The sequence below is a fragment of the Diospyros lotus genome, chromosome 9 (genome assembly GCF_014633365.1).
Source record: "Diospyros lotus cultivar Yz01 chromosome 9, ASM1463336v1, whole genome shotgun sequence".
NCBI lineage: Eukaryota > Viridiplantae > Streptophyta > Magnoliopsida > Ericales > Ebenaceae > Diospyros > Diospyros lotus.
In genome coordinates, this window is record NC_068346.1 from 7,422,335 (window position 1) to 7,443,433 (window position 21,099).

Below are 21,099 nucleotides of genomic sequence, written 5' to 3' on the forward strand. Positions count from 1 at the left end.
AGTCTTCATTATTTAGACTTTTCACGGCACCTTATCACCTAGACTTAATATTCATGTGTTAAAGGATTTCTTACCAATTTCTTTCTTCTTTTCTGCGAAATATGAGGCAAGCATTTTTGTTTCCCCTTCTAGTGCTTCTTCCAATCCTAGATTCACTAACAAAGCCCTTATTTTCATCTTCCATAACCCAAAGTCATTATGTCCATCGAATTTCCCTATATCGTATCTAGTGGCAGATGCAGTTGAAGTCATTATTGTGACTATGATATGACTCTAATCTTAAAGATTCTTAACTTTCTTGATCTATTTACCCATTCTCTGAAACCAAGTTGTTAACCTAGAAACACTGAAACGTACTTATTTAAGATAGGAAACACACACGCGTGGATTGATTAGATAGAAAAAACAAAAACAACAATAACATAATTAAAATGTACAGAAAATATAAACCAAACCACAGGAGAGAATACCAAGTTCATCCTAGTTCAAATCATCCCTTAAGGTGACCTTACATCCAGCCTTTAAATCCTCTAAGAGCAGTCTTCTTTGATTTAAATGAATCAATACCACAAGCATTTCCATGAGTACAAATTGATTACCTTGAGATTTCAAAGAACTATCAAGATCTAACATTTCCTTTCATACAATATTGCATTCGTTAATCATGCCTCATACGAGTACTCTCTGTCCTCTTATTTATAAACATAAAGGGCTGACAATACAATATATTTAAGCGGATAAATTATTACCTATTTGATCCCCATTTCTCCCAAATATATTAGGTTACTATTGGAAGACACAATTGACTAAGGGTGCGTTTGATAGAGATGGAAAATAAGGATGGAATTCCAATTTCATGGAATTCTAATTCTCACCCCAACCCCTAGGAATTCCAATTCCTTCATTTCAAGAAAAATTTGTACTTTTTGAACTAAGATGGAATTCGAATTCCATGAAATTGAAAATCTGTTTGATAGAATTTTCTGGAATTTAGATGAAATTCGAATTCCACCCTCATTTTCCATGCCTATCAAATGCACCCTAACTAATTGTCGCTTTAACACTTGACTTACTTCACTGATTTCTAAGGGACTTACGCGATACAAACTAGACAACATGACTCTTGAGACTCACTTGAGAGTTTAAGGATTTTAGTCAATTCAATTTTTCAATATTTGTAATTTTAACATCACAAGTAATTATACTAATATTCATGGATCGTGTCAATTAATAGTGTTTTTTGGATAATAATAATAAGTAACACTAATTTTATAATGGATTTTTAAGTTAAGTAATATAATTAAATTAGGCAGAATAGATATAAGATAAGATATGTTAAAAATTAGTTAGGTTATATACTTAATTATATAATTTTTTTAAAAATATTGCCTACACATAATTTTAATAGTGTATATTTATAAAAATATACCCATAAAAATATTATCTTTTTATAATATAAAATTTGATAAAAACGTCAATACCAAAGTTAGAATTTATCTCAACATCAAAAATGTTCAAAGTCTCTGAACATGCTGAATAACAATTATATTAATTTAATTAGAGTGAAGGTTAAAATTTGTAAACACCAAATATTTTAAGAAACGATAATAATAAAAACATAAAAATATGTATTGATAATAATAATAATAATAATAATAATAATAATAATAATAATAATAATAATAATAATAATAATAATAATAATAATAATAAGAGCAACAAAACTATGGGAGTTAAATAAAGGTAAGAATTAGGAAATTCAAACACAGTGCAGTTTTATGACGGCTCATAAATTTAAGACAAATTGTTGTTATTTATGATAACCAAGGGGATTTTGTGCTTTTTAACAGAACTGCAGGGGCGGCATGTGTAATTTACCCTGAAAGTAAAGCCCAACTCTCCAGTCCACTTATTTTTCTTTCCTTGGAATAGAATATAATAGAATAGAATAAAAACATGTAAAATTAAATATAAAAATATTTTTTGCTCATTTCAGAAGAATAAGATATGAAAAAGTAATGTAAAATAATTTTTCCCAACGAAAATGGATTAAAATAAAGGGATATTAAACGACAAATACCGTTAATGCTCTTTTAGTTTTAATAAAAATATACAATTATGTTAGGTCAAAAATATATTTAAAATTTAAAATTAAAATATGAAAATTAACATCAACAATACACAAAATGAAGTTCCATCATCTATTTCTATTTCGACAATTCTCCTGTAATTCTCGAGTGCGATTTTGTTCACCTCTTTTAACAGGGTGACCATCACCTTCAATGATTTTGAGGCCGTTCCGTTATTATTTTACCGATTTTGAGGGTGATGGTCACCCCATTAAAGAGGTGAACAAAATCACACTCGCAATTCTCTCTCTCTCTAACAAATAAAATTCATTTTTCATTCCACCACCAAAATAAAACATAAACAATGTTCAGTTGTAAGGCTCACAACCAACCCGAATAAGTTAAAATAATTGTATAGATAGCTAGATCTGACCATAATGTTCCCTCCCTCCACAGCTAATAATAAGGTAAGGTACCTAACTCGTGCCTTGTTCTCTATGATAAAGTTTCGCTGGAGGGACTGAAGAATTGAGGCTAGAGACGGATCCACAACAGGAAGCAATCAAAAGAATAGAAGTTCCAAAGAAGAAAATAATGAATAAATTAAGAAAAAGGACGGATTTCTAGTATTTATTTAGAATATATATATATTATTATTATTAATAAAACAAGTGCTGACAGAAAGGAGACCAATTCAGAGGATTAGTTCCACGTGTCAGAAGAGTCTGACATCCCTACTTTAATTTCAAGTCCCAATGCTTCCCAACCCCAGCCAGAGCCAGTCCATCCAAGAACCAAACTACCTTCGTCTCTTTTTCTCTTTTACAGTTTCCTTTTTTATATTCCAATCCATTCCGTTCCCTCCCACCATATCTATCTTACTTCAAAGCCAAACTTACAACAGCACGTGCATTCACGTGATGAGAACAACCCTATCTGACACACAACACAAACCCAAAAGTGGCATCCAAGCAAGTGCCAGCTTAAAACTGCCAGTACCAAGTACCAACAATAAAGTATCCAAAGTATTGAATGTAGCTCTCATACCAGTAAACCAGTCCAAATACTATAGTAATATAAATGGTCCGATTGTGATATCGCAATAATCAATAAGAATAAGATGGAGGATGATATGATATCATGTCACATTGAATATTTTCTCAAAAATATCATAGAGGAATAGAAGAATATAAAATCATGGAAACTCTCATCTTTTTGTTTAATCTGATTACAAGAATATTGACAAGCCTGAACAAATGACACACAAAACACTAGCTGCATCATATTACAAATATATAGCGGCTGGAGATGAGAGGAAGAGGTTGAGAGAACAAGCTAAACCCTATACAACCACCACACAAATTACGGCCCACTGGAAAAAAAAAAAAAACAACAAATCTGCCAAAAGGTTAGACAACTTTGGATATCCTCCTTACTATTCTCAAAGCGCAGAAGGATATATAACACAGTCTAAGTTAGAAGCATACCAACAACTTCCCACTGGTTCTCTTCCCTTTCGTGAGTTTCTCACCTCTGCCCGAAAGCATGCGGTGGTGAACGTAAAGATCAATGGCATTAGGAAAACAAGGAGACGCGAAGAAAGCCTGACCCAAATTACTCTTACTGCTGCAAATTGGGGCTTCTTGCTATTGGGTGCTGCGTGTTAACCCGCCCCGTGCTATATTTCTGTGAATATGAAGTAATGAAACGGTTTTTTAAAGAGTTCGAGGGAAAATACCAACCACATCAAATAAGTAACGGATACAGGTAGCAGTCAATAGTGTCTTGGGACTAGAATCCCAACTTTGAATGTTAAAAATCATGAAAGCAACATTCATAACCAAAACTCTAAGACCAAACAGGAAAAAACGCTTTAAACATGGTAGAAAGAATATAATCCAAAATAGGCAGGTGCATATGGGAACCAGTAGCACAAGAGGCTTGTTTCTCACGGCTTTACTAGCTCTAACTGGAGGCTCCATGAGATACCTAACCGAAAAAAACTTGGGGCCTCCATGCCTGAGTCAATGACCAGGAGGCTTACTCTCTTTAAAACAGTTCAAAAATGCATATGGATATTGATAACTATTCTATATTTGCATTATGGCCTCCATATGTTAAAATTGCAGCATCTGAGAACTTGTTATTGATTGTGCAGTACTAGTTATGTGTACAGATCTCCCCCAGTCCCAAACATTTGTCTATCTCGTTAGAATTCAATTGTGTGCAAAGTGACATAATTTCATGAATCTTCCAGTTCCACAATTTGCAACCTCAAGCAAGTCAGCAAGTTTGCAGCAGGTTGCCAAAATCTCCAGGCAATATTAGCTTAGTTACTTCCTCAAAATTTCAGGACATGCAAAGAAATCTAACTTCATGCTGATACCCTCACTCAATAATCAGAAAACTTGAAACAAAAATTGTATTTTCCCAAGATATGAATGGTACAGGAAGTGCAAGACACGGGAGAAAACAAACCTTACAACTAGGAAGAAAGTGACCCAAGAAGGGAAAATAAGATGGAAGACAAGGTATATGAGATTGAAAGGGTATTCTTCAGGGCAGGACAATATCTTGTCCTTCATTTGTTTAGATGTCCATGAAAGAAAGTAGGATGAGAGGCAACAAAGTGATTCAACATAAAAATTGATCAGTTCATATTGTGTTGATTCTCTTAACTTTTAAGAAATTTTATCTTATTGTGTTTTTTTAAGGGTAAAGGCCTTTGTTCTCTTTTTGGTTTGGAAGCTGAAGGTTGTCAAGATTTTTATTTTTTTTTAAGTAAGGTTGTCAAGATTTCATCTGTTTGATATATGGGAAGCATCCATTCTTGATGCCTTTTCGTACAAGTTTTTTTTTAGTACACATACATGTTAAATAATCATATTTACACAAGATTTGAAGATGTAATTTGAGTAAAGAAAAAACAAATTGGCTCGTTGCCTAAAAGGGAACTTTTCCTCCTTGCCCCTTGCCCTCCCTCCCTAACAAAAGATGAGAATTCTTTTCACTACAGCACAAAGCCAGCAGAATCTCCATGCTGTGAGAAACTGAAAACACATTAATTTTTGCCACAGTAAAATTTGATTTCACGGTTAGGATATTTGGGTATATGTAGGGTGCATTCTTCAATGGCCTTTTGTCTTGTTTGTTTCTACATCCACATTATTTTCCAAAACTTTTGCTTAACTCTCTTCTAGTCACTCATAATGGCATTGCATATAATCAAAAGAGAAAATTGCATCAGTCCTTGTCTAGTTATCCAAGGGACAGGAGTGAAGTTCTTACCAACACAAACTAAGCACATGGCACATCCCTCATCCAACCCACCCGCTACCACCAAAAAGAACATAAACTTACTTGCTTGTTTAGTTTTTCATGACACTATACTATTGTGTTGGTAGCTTTTTCTAAGAGAGCCAGAGCCTTCATGTCAACTATAAGCATCGGTTTGTCATAGATTAGTAGCTAGCAACTAGGCAGTCAATACTGATGCATACAATCTTAAAACTTTTTGTGGAGACAATGATGATAAAGAAATATACTTGAAACAAGCCAAAAACTTTAGTAGTGCTTTGCTACTTGAACTGGTAATCTTCTTTTACCTACCCAAATTAGAGGCAAACGTGAGAAACCTAGGAAACACAAAGGTGGATATCTCTTTTTTCCACCTTTTAATAAGTAATTAGAAGGAGATACCTCTCATGCACATTAATGATAATTTAACAAACATAAATACCTAACTGCGAACTGAAAATGACTCAAATGGAAGCTCAGATGCACCTAAGGGAATCAGCCTGGAAGAAAAATATCTTACTTTTTGTAGCCATCAAACTTTTCAAAATGTGAAAAAAATCCTGTGTTTCTCATTTAATTAATCAAGTTTGCAATAGAATGCCAAGAGCAGAATATAAAATAGTCTTAAAAGAAAGTATAATTAGAATATAGCAATACAAGAATAAAAAAACTAAATGGAATAAGCAATATAATATGGTTATGTTCAAGAAGATGTTTCTGTATACATGCATATTATGGGAAGAAGGTTAGGCACACCTTCCAGGAAGTGTCTGTGAACTGTTTACAGAACCCTTAGCATTCACAAACCGCTTGGCTCGATTTTCATGTTCCTTTTCCACCCGCATGGCAGCAACCTCCTTCTCCATGGCAGCTACCTCCCTCCTCATCTTCTTGGCCTCAACCTCCATTGCCTTAGTTAAAGTATCAACCTTCTTTGCCAACATCTGGAGAACAAGAATAACTACCCTACTTTAACTAAAACTATGCAAAGCAGAATCACAAAAACATCAGGGAAAAAATGAACCTCTATTGCGTCACCCTTGTCTTTGAGGCTCTGATCTTTTTCATGGCCAGCTTTCCTCAAAGAAATCACTTCTTTTTGAAGTAAATCGTACAAAACCGCTGGAACAGTATCTTCTGTATCTGCTGCCAGGAAGTCATTGGGTTTTTCTTCTGGATTTCCTTCACAGGTATTAATATTACCTTCAGGTTCCTTCATTCCCTCACAAGACTGGCTCAAGTTTAAACTTGGACCTGTTCCATTTAAGAGGATTTTACCCCTGTCTAATGACCTAGTGCCACCATCAAATGACTTTGATGTCCCTTTTGCATGCTTCAACACTGAACTGGAGCCAGAAGACAGGGTAGATCTGAACTGAAATGATGGAGATCTCCTGGGCAAAAAACCATTGGAGGTCAATTTAGAAATGTTATCAGCTCCACCTAAAGATTGGCGACGTGAAGGGCCATTGCTTATGCTTCTTCCCTCTGAGGTGCTGCGGCTGTTACTATTTGATGATCTCAAGCTCTCTTCTAGTACTTTGAGTCTCAGATGGTATTTTTCCTAGAAAATTCAAAAAGAGGGGCCATTTCAAAGCCAAACTACAATGTTAAACAGAGGTTAAACTATATTATTGTAAACCAGACTATTACTTTCAACTGCGCTTCAGATTTTGCAGTTCTTTCAGATATAGCAAGCTTGTCTCGTAGTTGCTGCATATCTCCCTGTCACAGCGTGTTGGTTATATTTAGCAACAATTAAGATTGGAGAACCCACATTTATGTGTTCTACCACATAAGGGAACACAAAATTCGGAAGCCAGAAATAATTAAAAAGCCCAATGTAATAATTGATTAGGAACCATCAATTACCTGCAAAAACCTTCTTTCTTCAAGCCATTGCTTTACTGGCATCACTTTATCATTGGCATCTTTCCATTCATTAGCCACCACAGTTGCTACCCTGTTTGCCGTCACTTTTGCTCGGGCCAACTCTCTGTCAAGAGTTTTCCTCTCCTCCTGAAATACAGAACCAAATAAATCTAACTTTGAGGTTTATTATAGAATTTCATTGGAAGAATATTTGCATAGGAAACAATTGAATTGAATCCCAAGTTCTATATATTTGATATACATTCATCTCCTGAACTTTGCGTTGGTAATCCCTCACAGCATTTGCAGCAGCACCACCAGCCAATACAGCCTCTTCAAGCTCACGTACAGTTTGGGTAAGCTTCTCAACCTCAGCAACCTTTTGGCGATGCAATTTATCCAATATCTTATTTTCTTCCTGATTACACAGATTCCATTAGACTATATATCCATGTCCACATCCATAAGCTTTAGATTTTGTTGATCTGAAAATAAAAATAATCTCATCAACATACTTGGCAAATTTCTATCTGTTTCATCAACTCTTGGTTCTTATTCTGGAGATCATCCACCATGGAAGCCTTTGCTAAAGCAACCTGGACAGTCCTCTCAGCTTCAAGTAAAGCAGCTTCTTTTGATTTGGTGAGGCGATCAAGAGCCTTGTTATCATCCTGCAGTTTTGCAATCTGAAAGAAACAAGATTCACAATCAATTTCAAAAACAGCAAGAAATTTCAGTGCTCTGCCACATGAACTCAGTCAAATATGAATAATGATTAAAAGAGCATTAAAATACCTCCTGACGAGCAAGTTTGAGTTCAGCCTCCAGTGGTGCTAGAATGGCTTCAATTGGAGGCATATCATCATCTTTTTGGGCCGCATGAACCCTACGAAGAGTGGCTTCTGCAGCAAATTGAGCTGCCATGGAGGCTTTCTTTTCATCATTGATTTTTTTAATCTCGAGATTCTGCAAGAAATACATACTTATCAAATACAGCAGTCAAAAGAAAGGAAGAATATATATTAATCTGAAAAGAAGTTGTTGAAATACTTTGCTTTCTAGAAGAGACTCCATTAACTTGAGTTTCTCCTCCACCTTTGTCAACTCTTCGGTGAGCTAAAATATGGAAAACCAGATAAAACGACCATGCATTTGATTAGCGTACTAGACATTTGGAAGATGTTCAAAAGAAGGAGAAAAAAAATAACACAAGACAAATAACTATAAATGGTCTCACACAGAAATAAGTATGCACACAAGTAGTGACAGCCATAAACATCTAGTAGTTGCTTCGCTTTATCATTTAGAGCATTAGCAAGTAATAGGACCCAGAAGAAGTATGCACATATATTTATGTAAATTATGCCTAATTAGTCAAAAGATAATGTTAAAAAAGCTACCCTGATTGTTATTCCAAGGAATACAGAGAAACCAAAAATTAGCAGACATTTATCTTTTTCTTTAACACATAGAAGTAGATCATTAGATGGAGAAGTACCAGACATTTAGGCAAAGCACCTCAGAATAGACCTAGATAATACATGATAGCAAATGAGTGAACTACACAGTAAGTAAAGATGAAATAATAGAATTTCATAAGAATTACTTTAGTAACCAGTGGCTGATTCAAAGGAACCAATAGTTAGCAGAAAGAAGTGCCCGTTGTCTACATGCTAACTGCTAATATTTAAAGATTTGCAAGGTATCATGCAACGGGTAAACGCTGCCCCTCCCCCCAACCAAAAACCTCATGGAGATCTGAGAGGTGACTTAAAATAGCACTCTGAGTTGTTGGTGTGAATGGAGGCCAAACAATCCCCTTAGTATGAGACATTGACAGCACTTAAATCCTCTATTTTCCACCTAGATAAGAGATATCAATTACAGTATTGCTAGGAAAATCCCATCAACATCATAATGCATTGAATAATGGTCGAAACAATCATCAGGAGAGTGCAAGTACTAATAGATTAGCCATGAAAACTGAAAGAGAGAACATGAGTTAAGTTGGTCAACAGCATCAATCATGCTTTAATCACTAATGGTGACCAGCATACCATAGAAAGAAAACAACACTGACGTGAATGTAGCCTTACACAAAATAGACTACAGACAACGATAATGAAAGTTCAAGAGAAGTTTTAAACGAACGAACACTAGAAGGTCTGCTGTTGTCTGTTGTCCCACAAGTTAGAATTACATTCAAAACTTGATTAGCTAATCTAGGGGAGGCGATATAAGGCATCTAAAACCCATAACCAAGAAAAGTTGTGAGATTCTGAAGTTGCCCAGTTCAGATAAGTTGAGGCTACCCTACTCTACGAAGCACACCATTTTAATACTTTTCTAAAAGAATTCCTTTTCTACAACGAAGGATATAGGGAATTGAATTATCTGAAATGCAAATACTAAACTCAGACTGACATAGCAATCCTGCAAACTAATGAAACCAGAACGTTTGGGAAAGAGATAAAATACCTCTTCAACTGCCTTCTCTCTAAGTCGTTCCGACAATCTCAACGCCTTGATCTCCGCATGCGCTTCCCCCAGTTCCCGATCCTTATCTGCACAAACGAACACCAAAAATCAAACACCAAATCCATCCAAAACCACGCCGCAAACTACCGGATCAAACTCGTATTCTCACCCCTGACTTCATTCTCCAACCGATTGAGCTCAAGCTTCACCGGATCCGAGCCGTGCAGAAGATTTAAGAACTCATCCGCATCCAAACTCGGCCTCAGCGGCGCTCGCCTCCGCGAACTCTTCCACTCCTTGAACGATCCCGACACCGTCAACGACGGCGACGGCGTAGCCGCAGCCACGGCCTCGCTCCTCACATTGCCGCCGTACTCTGCGTAGCTCACCTCCGCCGCCGGTGACATCTCCCCTCCGTCGCCGGAAACCTCCGCCATCGCGAGATCTACCACTCCTTATCTCGCATCAAACACCGGCCCGACCTTATCGCCAATCAAATCTCTCTGGGCTTTGAAATCACCAATACAGTCGCGCGCACACACAGATATATATGCGTAAAGTTTGAATTTCTTTATGTCCTCGCTTTCTCTCTCTACAGTGTCTGTATCTACACACACCTTTCTCACTCTAGAATGCCTGCTTCCCGTTTAAATCTGAATCAAGATTCCAAGCCTTTATCTCTCTAGAAATGTGATATACCAGAGATAGAGAGAGTGCGCGTGTTAGCAAGCTGTTCACTGTCAATTATAAAATGCTCCGTTAAGCAAGACGCCTTGCTGTTGAGCAGAGAGCGAGACTGTGTGTGTGTGTGTGTACTAGTAAACAATACGCTCCACTGCGATTGCTGCGCCTTGAGGGATTTGACTAAGGTGCCCCGCGTGCGCACTGCGCATGCGGCGCACTGTAGCGCAGGCATGCCCTTCCTGGCAAGAACATAGCCTGCCTTGTCCCTGAATTTGCTCGAAAGGACAAGTAATTTACATTAATAGCAGTATTGCTGAAAGCATGGAGAAATCGTTCAATCATATCATATCGGGGCTTCGCCTTGCATGGAAATAGAAAATCTTTCTTTCGTTACATAAAGTCAAGAAAGTAGCTATGATTTTTCTATGATGACAAGACATAAGAAGTTTCTCATAATTTTACAATTTTTCAAACAATTGGTTTCTTTTGTTAATCAAATCGTTTATCTATGAATAATAAAAATAAATTGGTTTCTTATTAATTTTGGTTTCTTGAATTCTACTATTTCAGATATATGATTGGCTTAACTACAAATTTTCAAAAAAATAAGAGAATTATAAGATATATATTTCTATCTAAAATAAAAATACAAGACCCAACCACCCTAGTGCAATTTTGTTTACCTCTTTAACGGAGTGAACATCACCCACATAGCTTTTGTGAGGGTAAAGAACAACAGAATGACACTCTATTTTGGGTGGCGTGCCGTTCTGTTGCTCTTCACCCTCACAAAAATAGTGAGGGTGATATTCAGCCCCGTTAAAGGGGGTGAACAAAATTGCACTCCAACCACTCTATCCTGATTCTTTTTTTTTTTTTTGAACTATCTTTTTTTAGTATTATTTTGTTATTATCAATATGTCCATCATTTCTTAGTGTTTTAAGTAATGTAAATTTATCAAATCGTTAGTTAAAATCACGTGAAGTGATATTATTAGTCTAAGTCAACATACATACATAAATATTTGTGATTGGTGGTATTTTATGTATATTTGTGATTGGTGGTATTTTCCTTATTACATTATTTAAAATTTAGCATGATTTGATTTGTGAATAACCCTAAACGGCTGCCCACGTCCACAACCTTAGAGTTGGAGTCATCCTTTAGTTAATTACTGTGATATAATATTTTGAACAAGCACAACTGTAATATAAAAGGAAATACACTCTTAAGATATGTCTAAGACATAAGTTAAATAATCGGACAAGTTATATGTCAGTATTAGTTCAATAAATTATGAATTCGATTCACGCCCTACGTAGTGAGTCGAAAGTTCACACTTACGATTTATCACCTCTAACGTAATCAAGAATACAAGTATCGAAAGTCACGTAAGAATGATCATCCCAACGATACTCTTATAATGTGTTAATTTAAAATGGGGTGTGATATGGAAGGAAGTGACAAACAAACAGGGAATTGTTCCCCCCAACAACTCTAACCGTGTATGTTGTATCTTTTCACAATCCAAAGCACCCTCCCACAACACACACAAACACATGCAGACACATAACCTTGCTGTTTTCATGTTCCCATGCCAAATTGCCAATGCATCCCTGACACACCACCTAATTCCTGGAAGGGTATTTTTGTCAAATCACCGACAAGCCCCTTTCAGAGCCTGTTCCTCCACGAATTAGGGTTCTGGGTTGGGCTCCACCCAGGCAGACACTCAAGAGCCACTTCACATTTGTGGCCTTCTTTTAGGGTATGTTTTAGTTTTTAGAGCTTTGAAAGAGATACGAAACAAATGTTAGCTGTTCATAAAAGTAAACCCAAATCAAAGGAAATGAGGGGCAAAATGGTTTCAACCTATTATCTTAAAATCAATAATATATAATAAGTTAGGTTTTAATTAATCTCATTAGTTCTTTAGAATTGATTACATGAATTTTACTTTATTAGTTATTTTTATGTTATTTGACGTGAATTAATAAAGGAGAGAGGGTGGGACTTGCAGCCAAGCCCATACTCGTCCTCTCATAATTGTCTGTGTTCGATAATTTTTAATCATATATAACTTTTCTAATGTTATTATATATAATGCATATCTTTTAAGGTTAATTATTAAAAAATTAAACTCATACAATCAACACTATTTTAGTTCATTAATTATTAACTATTTTTTTATTTTTAAACTTAGCCATACAAATAAAAAATATCAAACATAATGTGACGGATTTTTAAATCATACGATGAGAAAGAGCGACCAATTGGGATCAAACAAATGTAAGCTTAATTAATTAATTAGAAAAAAGGGGTATAGTACCCACCACTGTTTTAAAAATAATGTTGCAAGAAAGCTACTTTGGCTCGGAAACAATCATTAGATTTGCAGAATTTGAGTCCATGTCTTCAAACCACAATTCAGTGTTTTTTGCTTCTTTTTTTTTCTCATTTATTTTGGTGGCCATTTCTTAGAAGGCATTTCTTACCGTTTTGTTAGCGGTGTTCACGGTGTAATTTGGCCGATCTGAATCATTTTTCGCAAGTCAAATTGCTAGTACGATTTTCTGATAAAATCATACCGCAGTCTGGTTTGGGTGTGGCCAAATCGCACCGTATTTGCGATCTGATTTGGTACAATTTACCGCAATTTGAAAATAACTATTGATAACAGATAATATATTATAAAAATATCGAAAGGAATAATTATATATTATTATAAACTATTATAATTTGTTAGTAATTATAATAGTTATATATTATTATAAACTTGTTATATATTATTATAAAAATATAAGATGATTTTTATAATAACAAGGGTTGTAGGGGAGTTGTTGGGGTGATTTTTATAATAATATATTTTTTATATTTTTTTATATTTTCTTGGGCGGTTTGGTTTTAAACCAAACCACCAACCATACAAACTGAAAATCGTGCGATTTGTACAACCACCAAACCGTTTTGGACCACACAAAAAAAAATTGACTGATTCTATTTAGTTTAGCCGATTTCCACGGTGCATTAATTTTTTTAAACACTCTTACGTTTAGCAGATCAACCATCAGTTTTCACTTCAGTGTGTGTTGGGGGGGGGGGGGGGGGATTATATTCCCTACTTGCAACTTGCAATTGAGAGTAACTAGTAAAATAAAATTATATTAAGATAATTTTTTTTTAAATTAATACAAGTTTAAAAATTATTTGAAAATTTTTATCAAAGTGTTTGTTAAATTATTTAGAATGCACTAGAGAACATATGCGTTATTTTTTCTTATTTGTAACGTCCAATATATGTTTATATGAAGGGCGGGAAGAGATAAGCATATCTGAAAACTGTTAAATAAGAAATCACGTAATTTCTTTTTCAAATGTCGCTAAATAAGTTTAACAAGCACATTGAAAATGATATTTTTTGAAATTCTTTTCATATTTTACTTTTTTCGATCTATATCTTGGTTAGACAGCGTTTGTTAAAATAAGTAAGATAAATTTGTGTCAAAATAAGGTTTGAATACTTTCCGAACTAAAATATGAAATGGTCAAGATAAAGATGAGAAACATTCTAAGATTTTTATTAAACTATTTGTTAATTTTTTTAAAATGCATTAGATGACACATATGCCATTTTTTTTTTTTATTTGTAAGGTCCAAGATATTCTTATCTTGAGAAGAGTGGGGAGATAAGCATATTTAAAAAATACTAGATAAAAAGTCACATAACTTCTTTTTCAAGAGTTGTCAAATAAATTTAACAAAAATATTAAAAATGATAAAAACCTAAAATGCTTTTCATATCTTATTTTTTTTGGTTTATATCTTCGTTAACAAATACTACTTTAATTGAAAAGTTATTCCTAAGGTTTTGACACATAGTAAGAAAAATCATTTTATTTCTCTTTGATTCATACAAATCTAGGTTTGATTCGAACCCAGAAAAGTTTGTGTGTTTGAATTGAACTCATTGACAGACAAATAATAGGGTTTATGATAAAAGAGAAAAATAATAGGGTTTATGATGAAAGAGAGAAACTTAGGGTTCATTGCAGATGGAAGAGGGAGAGAGAGAGAGCATCACAGTTGGTGTTAGTTAAGTGAAAGAGAAACTATAGAGACAGGAACAAGAATTTTTTTTTTTAAAATATAATGATATTTTGATTATTTTTAATATTTAAGTGAGAACAAATTATAATACAACATTACATCTCAGGGATATCTTATGTATTTTTTCAAATATTAAGAATAATTCTTGTAATTATCTTAAATCTTAAGTGTATGTATCTTGTGTAATTTTTCCTTAAATTAAAATGTCTAATATATTATTAATAATGTGAGTTTCCAAATTAATACAAAAACATATGAGACAGTTCACGTAATAAAATTATAATTTCAAATTATGAAGTAAGAATTAATAAAAATAATTATAGTGTGGCGGCAGGCCATTAATTAATGGGTTGAGTTAGTTCTAAGTTGCGAATAAGTAGTGACTTAGAAAGCAGAGAACTAGTAGTAGTGCTGGGTTCTAAGCCCAAGCATGCATGAATTAAATATTGCAATCATATTTATACAGGAAGCAATAATCAATAATACGGAAACCAATGACCGGAGTATGGTATTTCTGAATAAAAATTGGTTTTGATGTGTCATAAGAAAAAAGAGTTGAAAAAAAAAATTTAATACACAGTTTAATCGAGACGATCCAAGAACAATGGGGGCTGCCCCTCGCAGGCCCAGCCACGCGGCCTTGGGGGGACACCCCCGGGATCCTACCATGCGGCCGCGGGTTGTGCCTTGGTAGCGGTCTCAGAGACAGCACCGCTACCAAAACATTTTCTTGAGTATGCGGAGGGTCTAGGGTCTGATTAGGATTGAAAATAAATCGATTCATTTTAATTTTTGTCAAAATCATAATTAAATTAAATTTAAATTACTAAAATTAAAATTAAATTATTATCTATTAGTTTTAAAAATTAAAAACAAATATCAAACCATTCGATTTTGGTTTTAACCACGATTCTTTTAGTTTGATCCATATTAACAAACAAAGGCAAACTCTTGCAAATAGCATTCATAAAATTTTTTAATAACTCTACAACAAACAAAGACAAACTCTAATAAAGTTACATTGTTCTTATATAAAGTTACAAATTAACTTTAAACTTCTTAAATATAATTATTTGATTGATAAAAATAAAATAATTTAAGATTAAGTTTTATTTTTATTTGTTAATTACTTTATAAATTTTAAATATTTTATATATTTGTAATGCATTAGTTAAAATACTTGTAAAAAAAGTTTTACAAGACATTAGTCAATATATATATTATGCGTATATATAAACATTAAATATATATTATATATATATATATTCGGTTCTGTTTAATTCAGTTTGATTTGGTTACCCATATATTCAGTTCGATTTTGGTTCGAGTTTTGGTTTGAATTTAATGAAAACCATAATCAAACCATACTCATTGAAATAGTATTCGATTTTTTTCCAAACCAAACCATTACCTAGTCAAAGGGTTTTTAACCGCATTGACCGGTTCGATTTCAGTTCAATTTCTTACGATTTCGGTTGCAATTGTCATCCCTAAGTTTGACATCACAAAATTCCTTCAAATATATAATTATTTATAAAAAAGTTTAATGGTTCAGGAAATATCAAGATGAATGTTATATGTAAAAATCTTAAATCTAGATTACTTAATCTTACTCCATACCTCTCTATAAATAGGCAACCACTAATTCTAAAAAATATATATCTCTGATACTAATTGAAATTACGCTCTACAATTTTTTGCATTTTTAGTGTCGATTAAGTATCAGAGTGTTTGCACGAGGACCCTCTTGCTCCCTCTAATTGTTTCTTTCTTTGTAAACTTAGGTGGCCAAACAACGACGTTTCTAATTAAATAAATTTATTGTTATATATTAATAACAATAAATTTTATTAAAAGTGCTAATTAGTTTAAGTATACTTGAAAATTGGTTTTATTGGTTGGAGTCTCTATAAATTGTAATAGAAAAATGTTGTATTGGTAAATAAATTTGATAAATAATTAATAACAATTTATAATACTTCTTTCTAAAATCAACAATAATTCTATGAAATCTAAATATTTTAAGTCGAGTTTAAGATCTAAATTGATAAGCTCCAATATATAATTCATTTAAAACTCGAATTAATTCAACCCATACATATCCTCAATTAATTAATTTTAATTACAACACATAGTATCTATAGTTTGAGGAGGAAGCCCCACCAAAATTATTCATAGTTCCAGGAAATCAAATATATGCCGACATATGTATGTGAGTTTTCTATATTCAAGTTTATACAAATATCTCCAACTTCGTCATCGTCGTCGCCGCCTCCAGCTCTATCACTGATAAAGTCTTTCTCTATATGATAATATTAATTTTGTAATTTTTATAACTAATTTTATGATTTAAGTTTTCTCATTTGTATTAGGATTTTTTGATTATGAGAATAGAGTTTTTTATGATTCACTTATGGCTCCCAAATTTGATTGATCTCCATCATATGGAATTTCATTATCACAAAAGCATATTATCTTTAATTTCAAAACTATTGGCTTAAGTCAGTGGTGAGTGCGACAATTGCTATGAATAAGAGGTAAATTTGAACTAAAATATATATGTATGTACATGGTGATGGCCGACATGGCTTTGATGTTCAATTACGAACACACCCAAATTCATGCACCACAACACAATTCCTCTTCTCTGCTCTGTTGAAGAGCTTAAGTTTTTTTCTTTTTTTTTTTTCTTTTTGCCTTTGTTATATTTGCAATTGGTTTCACAAATAGTCATTGTTAATATGTTCACTGAGTTTTCATTTGTTCTAGAAAATATTTGTCTAAGCTGAAATGCAAAAAAATGTGTAATGGGTTTCATAGATACTAATTTATTCACTTTAAGTTTTCTATGTCTCTCACGTTGTTTATTGGTTATGATATAGATAGATAAAAGAAATAGACGGAAGAACAATGTTTTCAATAAAAGACAAATCTCTGTTAAGTGGGATAATTTGATACATCTATAATTTATAGAGCCGGTAGAAAAAGAGATTCAGAAGAGAAATAGATCAGTATCATTTATAAATAAGAAAGGGTGCAAAAATTTGGTAAAGAGTTTTGATCAGATAACAAAAAAAATATTATGATAACAAGCAATTGAAAACCCACTGAAATGCTATGAAGAAGGAATTGACCATTTTTAAGCAAATGATACAAGAAAAGTCAAGTTTGGGGTGGGATGAAACAATGACAACTATTACAACAAATAAAGATTGGTGGAAACAGAAAATTAAGGTATTTTCATTTGTCCCCCATATGTATTGTTTAATATTTATTATAATTGATATAATAAATGATAATCAGTATGCATTTGTTGTTTAATAGGAAAGTAAAAAATTTTGAAAATTAAAAAACAAAAATCTATCCATCATATTGTTTCGTTATGATGGCTTGTTAACGCTGCAACAATTGGGAAAAAGGCAACAGTCCCAAGTCAATATGAAGCTCCCACTCAACTTCCTTATACTATTAAAGATGATGATGCATATGAGAACACTCAAAACATAAATGATCTTGGAAAGTCATTCGCCTGGCAGAATAGTCCCGATGTTGCGATAACTGGTGACGATTTGTTTTCAGAACCAAGCTGGCAATAAAAAAGAACATCAAGTCCTAAAAATGGTAGGAAGGAAAGGCTATCAAGTGCCGCCGCATTAAGGACAAATATTGATGTATTCCAAAAGCACAAATACTTCACACTTTGATGAAGAATCATCAAAACCAAGCATTCCATAATGCATGAATGTATTGCAAAATCTTCCTATTCAAATTTGGAGTCAATTGTGGAATATTACTTCCACCTTTCTTACCAAGGCCAGGATGAGGACTTGCTTCATGAGTCAACTAAATAACAAGGCACGTGTGTCTTGGTTGGAGTACTTCCATAAGAGAGATGAGGATAAGTAACCTCCCCATGAAAATATTTCTTTATTAAGTTCAAACTAATTTGATTTATGTTTGAATAATATTGATATTATTGTTTAAAGTTTAGGATTTGACTAGGATCACTTGTTGCTTATGGTGTTTTATGTTTGAAAAAATTTGGTTTGTTAATGTTTTATGGACTTGACTTGTTTTTTGTATTTAAAATGTTAATGTATTTCTTAACTTTTCAAAATGCATGAGTGCATGTTTATGGAATTGACTTGACTTGTTAAAATTAGTTAATATTGATATTAACAAAACTTCATGCTTTACTTATAGTGTAATGGAGTATTGGGAGAATGACAATGATGAAAGAGATGACGATGAAATAAATGATGACTAGCTTAATCTAGAAGCATATGTTCAATCAATGTTTTTATTTAGACAAATTCTAAGGGTTATTCTAACATACTACATTAAGTACATTCTTGAAGAATCATGTCATACATCTCAACAGACATGTCATAGACTTATTCAAGAAGTATTACATGGTAACGAAATTCGATGTTACTAAGATTTTTGCATGATAAAATCATTTTTTTATTTTTTATTTTTGTCGTGATCTAATAGAAAAATATGGTTTAACTTCCAAATGAGGGATGTCTGTGCTTGAAAATGTATGAATATTTTTTATGGTTTGTGTGCACGAAGCCGGGAATCGATTAATATAAGAAATGTTCAATCATTTTGGTGAGACAATTAGCAGGCATTTTCACAGGGTTTTGGTTATTGTTTATAGGTTAACTGATGATATTATTAAACCCATCCTAACTACAATGATAGGGTATGATACCATAATCCGAATAACCTTAAGTATTTGCTATTATTTAAGGTACATAATACCTTCTATTAACTTGTGATTATTCTTAAGTTAATTGTGATTTAAAATTTGAACATCTTACATTATATTATTCTATGGTATTGGAACTATTGATAGCACTTACGTAAAGGTTAAGCTACCATGAGATTAAGAAATACTCTATATAAGACGCAAAGGATATTTGATTCAAAATATCTTTACAATTGTGGACTTCAACATGTGTTTTATATTTGTATGGGCAAGGTGCACTACAACAAAAATAATTTGTTGAGGCATCTTTTTTAGGGCATTTTTTAGAAAGTGTCCTCTAAAATACCATTTTAAGGCACAATCTAAAAAAGTACCCCAATACAATAATTTTAATGAGGTACAACAATTAAGTGTCATATAAAATACCATTTTAAGGCATAATTTAAAGAAGTGCGCCAATAAAACAATTCTAATGAGGCATGACAATAAAATGCCGTAATAGACAAATATAAATGTCTTAATAGATAAATCTAATAGGGCAGAATTTTTGAAATGCCCCATTAAAATAATTCTAACAAAATACTCTGATGAAGTGCCCTAATAGATAAATCTTAAGTGCCCCAATAGAATAATTCTAATGAAACTTAGATATACTATAAAATAAACATATGCACATATATTAATAAGATGATGTGTAAATTAGGTGGTCACGCGTGTGCAAGAAGAATAAAAGGTTCAGGGTTCGAGCTGAAGGAGAAGTAAGTTAGAGTTAAAAGAAAGCCTTGTGGGGGATATAAAAAATAAATTTATAGTGATTTTTGAGGCATTTTTAAGTGTCGCAACAAATTTAAATTTATAGTTATTTTTGAGGCATTTGTAAGTGCCTCAATACGTTTTCGGGGCACAATTACACACGACATTTTTATTAATGCCCTAATAGTTAAAATGCCCCAATAAACTATTTATTAAGGTATTTTTAAATGCCTCTTAATCTAAAATTTGTTGTAGTCTTGGGAGGGATCAACCCATGATACCAGAATATCTGGTGAGTTAATTTGTAGGCCAGACTTGAATTTTTTCCCAACCAATAAAAGAGAAATATTATTTAGTAGATGCAAGATACTCTCATATGATCGTATACATGGGGGCCATACAAGGGTGAGAATATAAAATACCACCTTGAAGATTTTTGATATGCAAAAACATCATGATTACGTGCTCCAAAAAGACATAAAAAATTAGTTAATTACTTATATTCTTTATGCAGAATGATTGTTGAGCACAGTTTGAAGCGTGGAAGGCTAGATTTAAGATTTTGGAATATATGCCTAAATACAACATTGACACCCAACGAGACATAGATTTAGACACAATGACCATCAAAAATTGTGCATGATGTTACTAGCCCTAGATATTGGACAATCATGATAATTGTAAATTTTTTTTTTTTATTTTTGACTACTAAATTTTTTTGTATATGTATGCAAACCTTGAACTTCTATTCAATTATTATATCTTATTAAACTTATTCTAATTTTATAATTATCAAATTTAATTATAAATATATATTAAATTTATAGACAAAATAAATATAAATGTCCAAATTTATTCAATGGAATATGAAAGACATCATTTAAATATAATATACTCAAATGTATAACATAAATATAAAATTTAATATGTGAATACAAATTTTATTTAAAGGGTCAAATCTATGTTTTCAAATAATTTATTTACATATATTGATAAAATATAAAAATAATTTTTTTTATATAATGTCTCAACATATATATTTAAAATTTTTATGAATTAAACTTAAATTTAAACATGAAATATTATATTAATATATTTTTAATAATTATATATAATTTATCAAC

The 21,099-nt window shown here is 32.7% G+C and overlaps 1 protein-coding gene across 1 annotated transcript; it reads right to left on the minus strand.

The window, feature by feature from the left end:
- Positions 1-3,192: 3,192 nt before the first annotated feature.
- Positions 3,193-10,522, minus strand: LOC127810313 (microtubule-associated protein 70-2-like). The gene is made up of 11 exons (XM_052349717.1): positions 9,886-10,522; positions 9,717-9,802; positions 8,289-8,354; positions 8,034-8,204; positions 7,754-7,924; positions 7,501-7,656; positions 7,239-7,385; positions 7,020-7,091; positions 6,391-6,930; positions 6,123-6,310; positions 3,193-3,755 (listed from the first exon to the last, which is right to left on the minus strand). The coding sequence occupies exons 1-11, from the start codon at positions 10,151-10,153 to the stop codon at positions 3,716-3,718; spliced, it is 1,905 nt and encodes a 634-aa protein (XP_052205677.1). The 5' UTR covers positions 10,154-10,522; the 3' UTR covers positions 3,193-3,715.
- Positions 10,523-21,099: the final 10,577 nt, after the last annotated feature.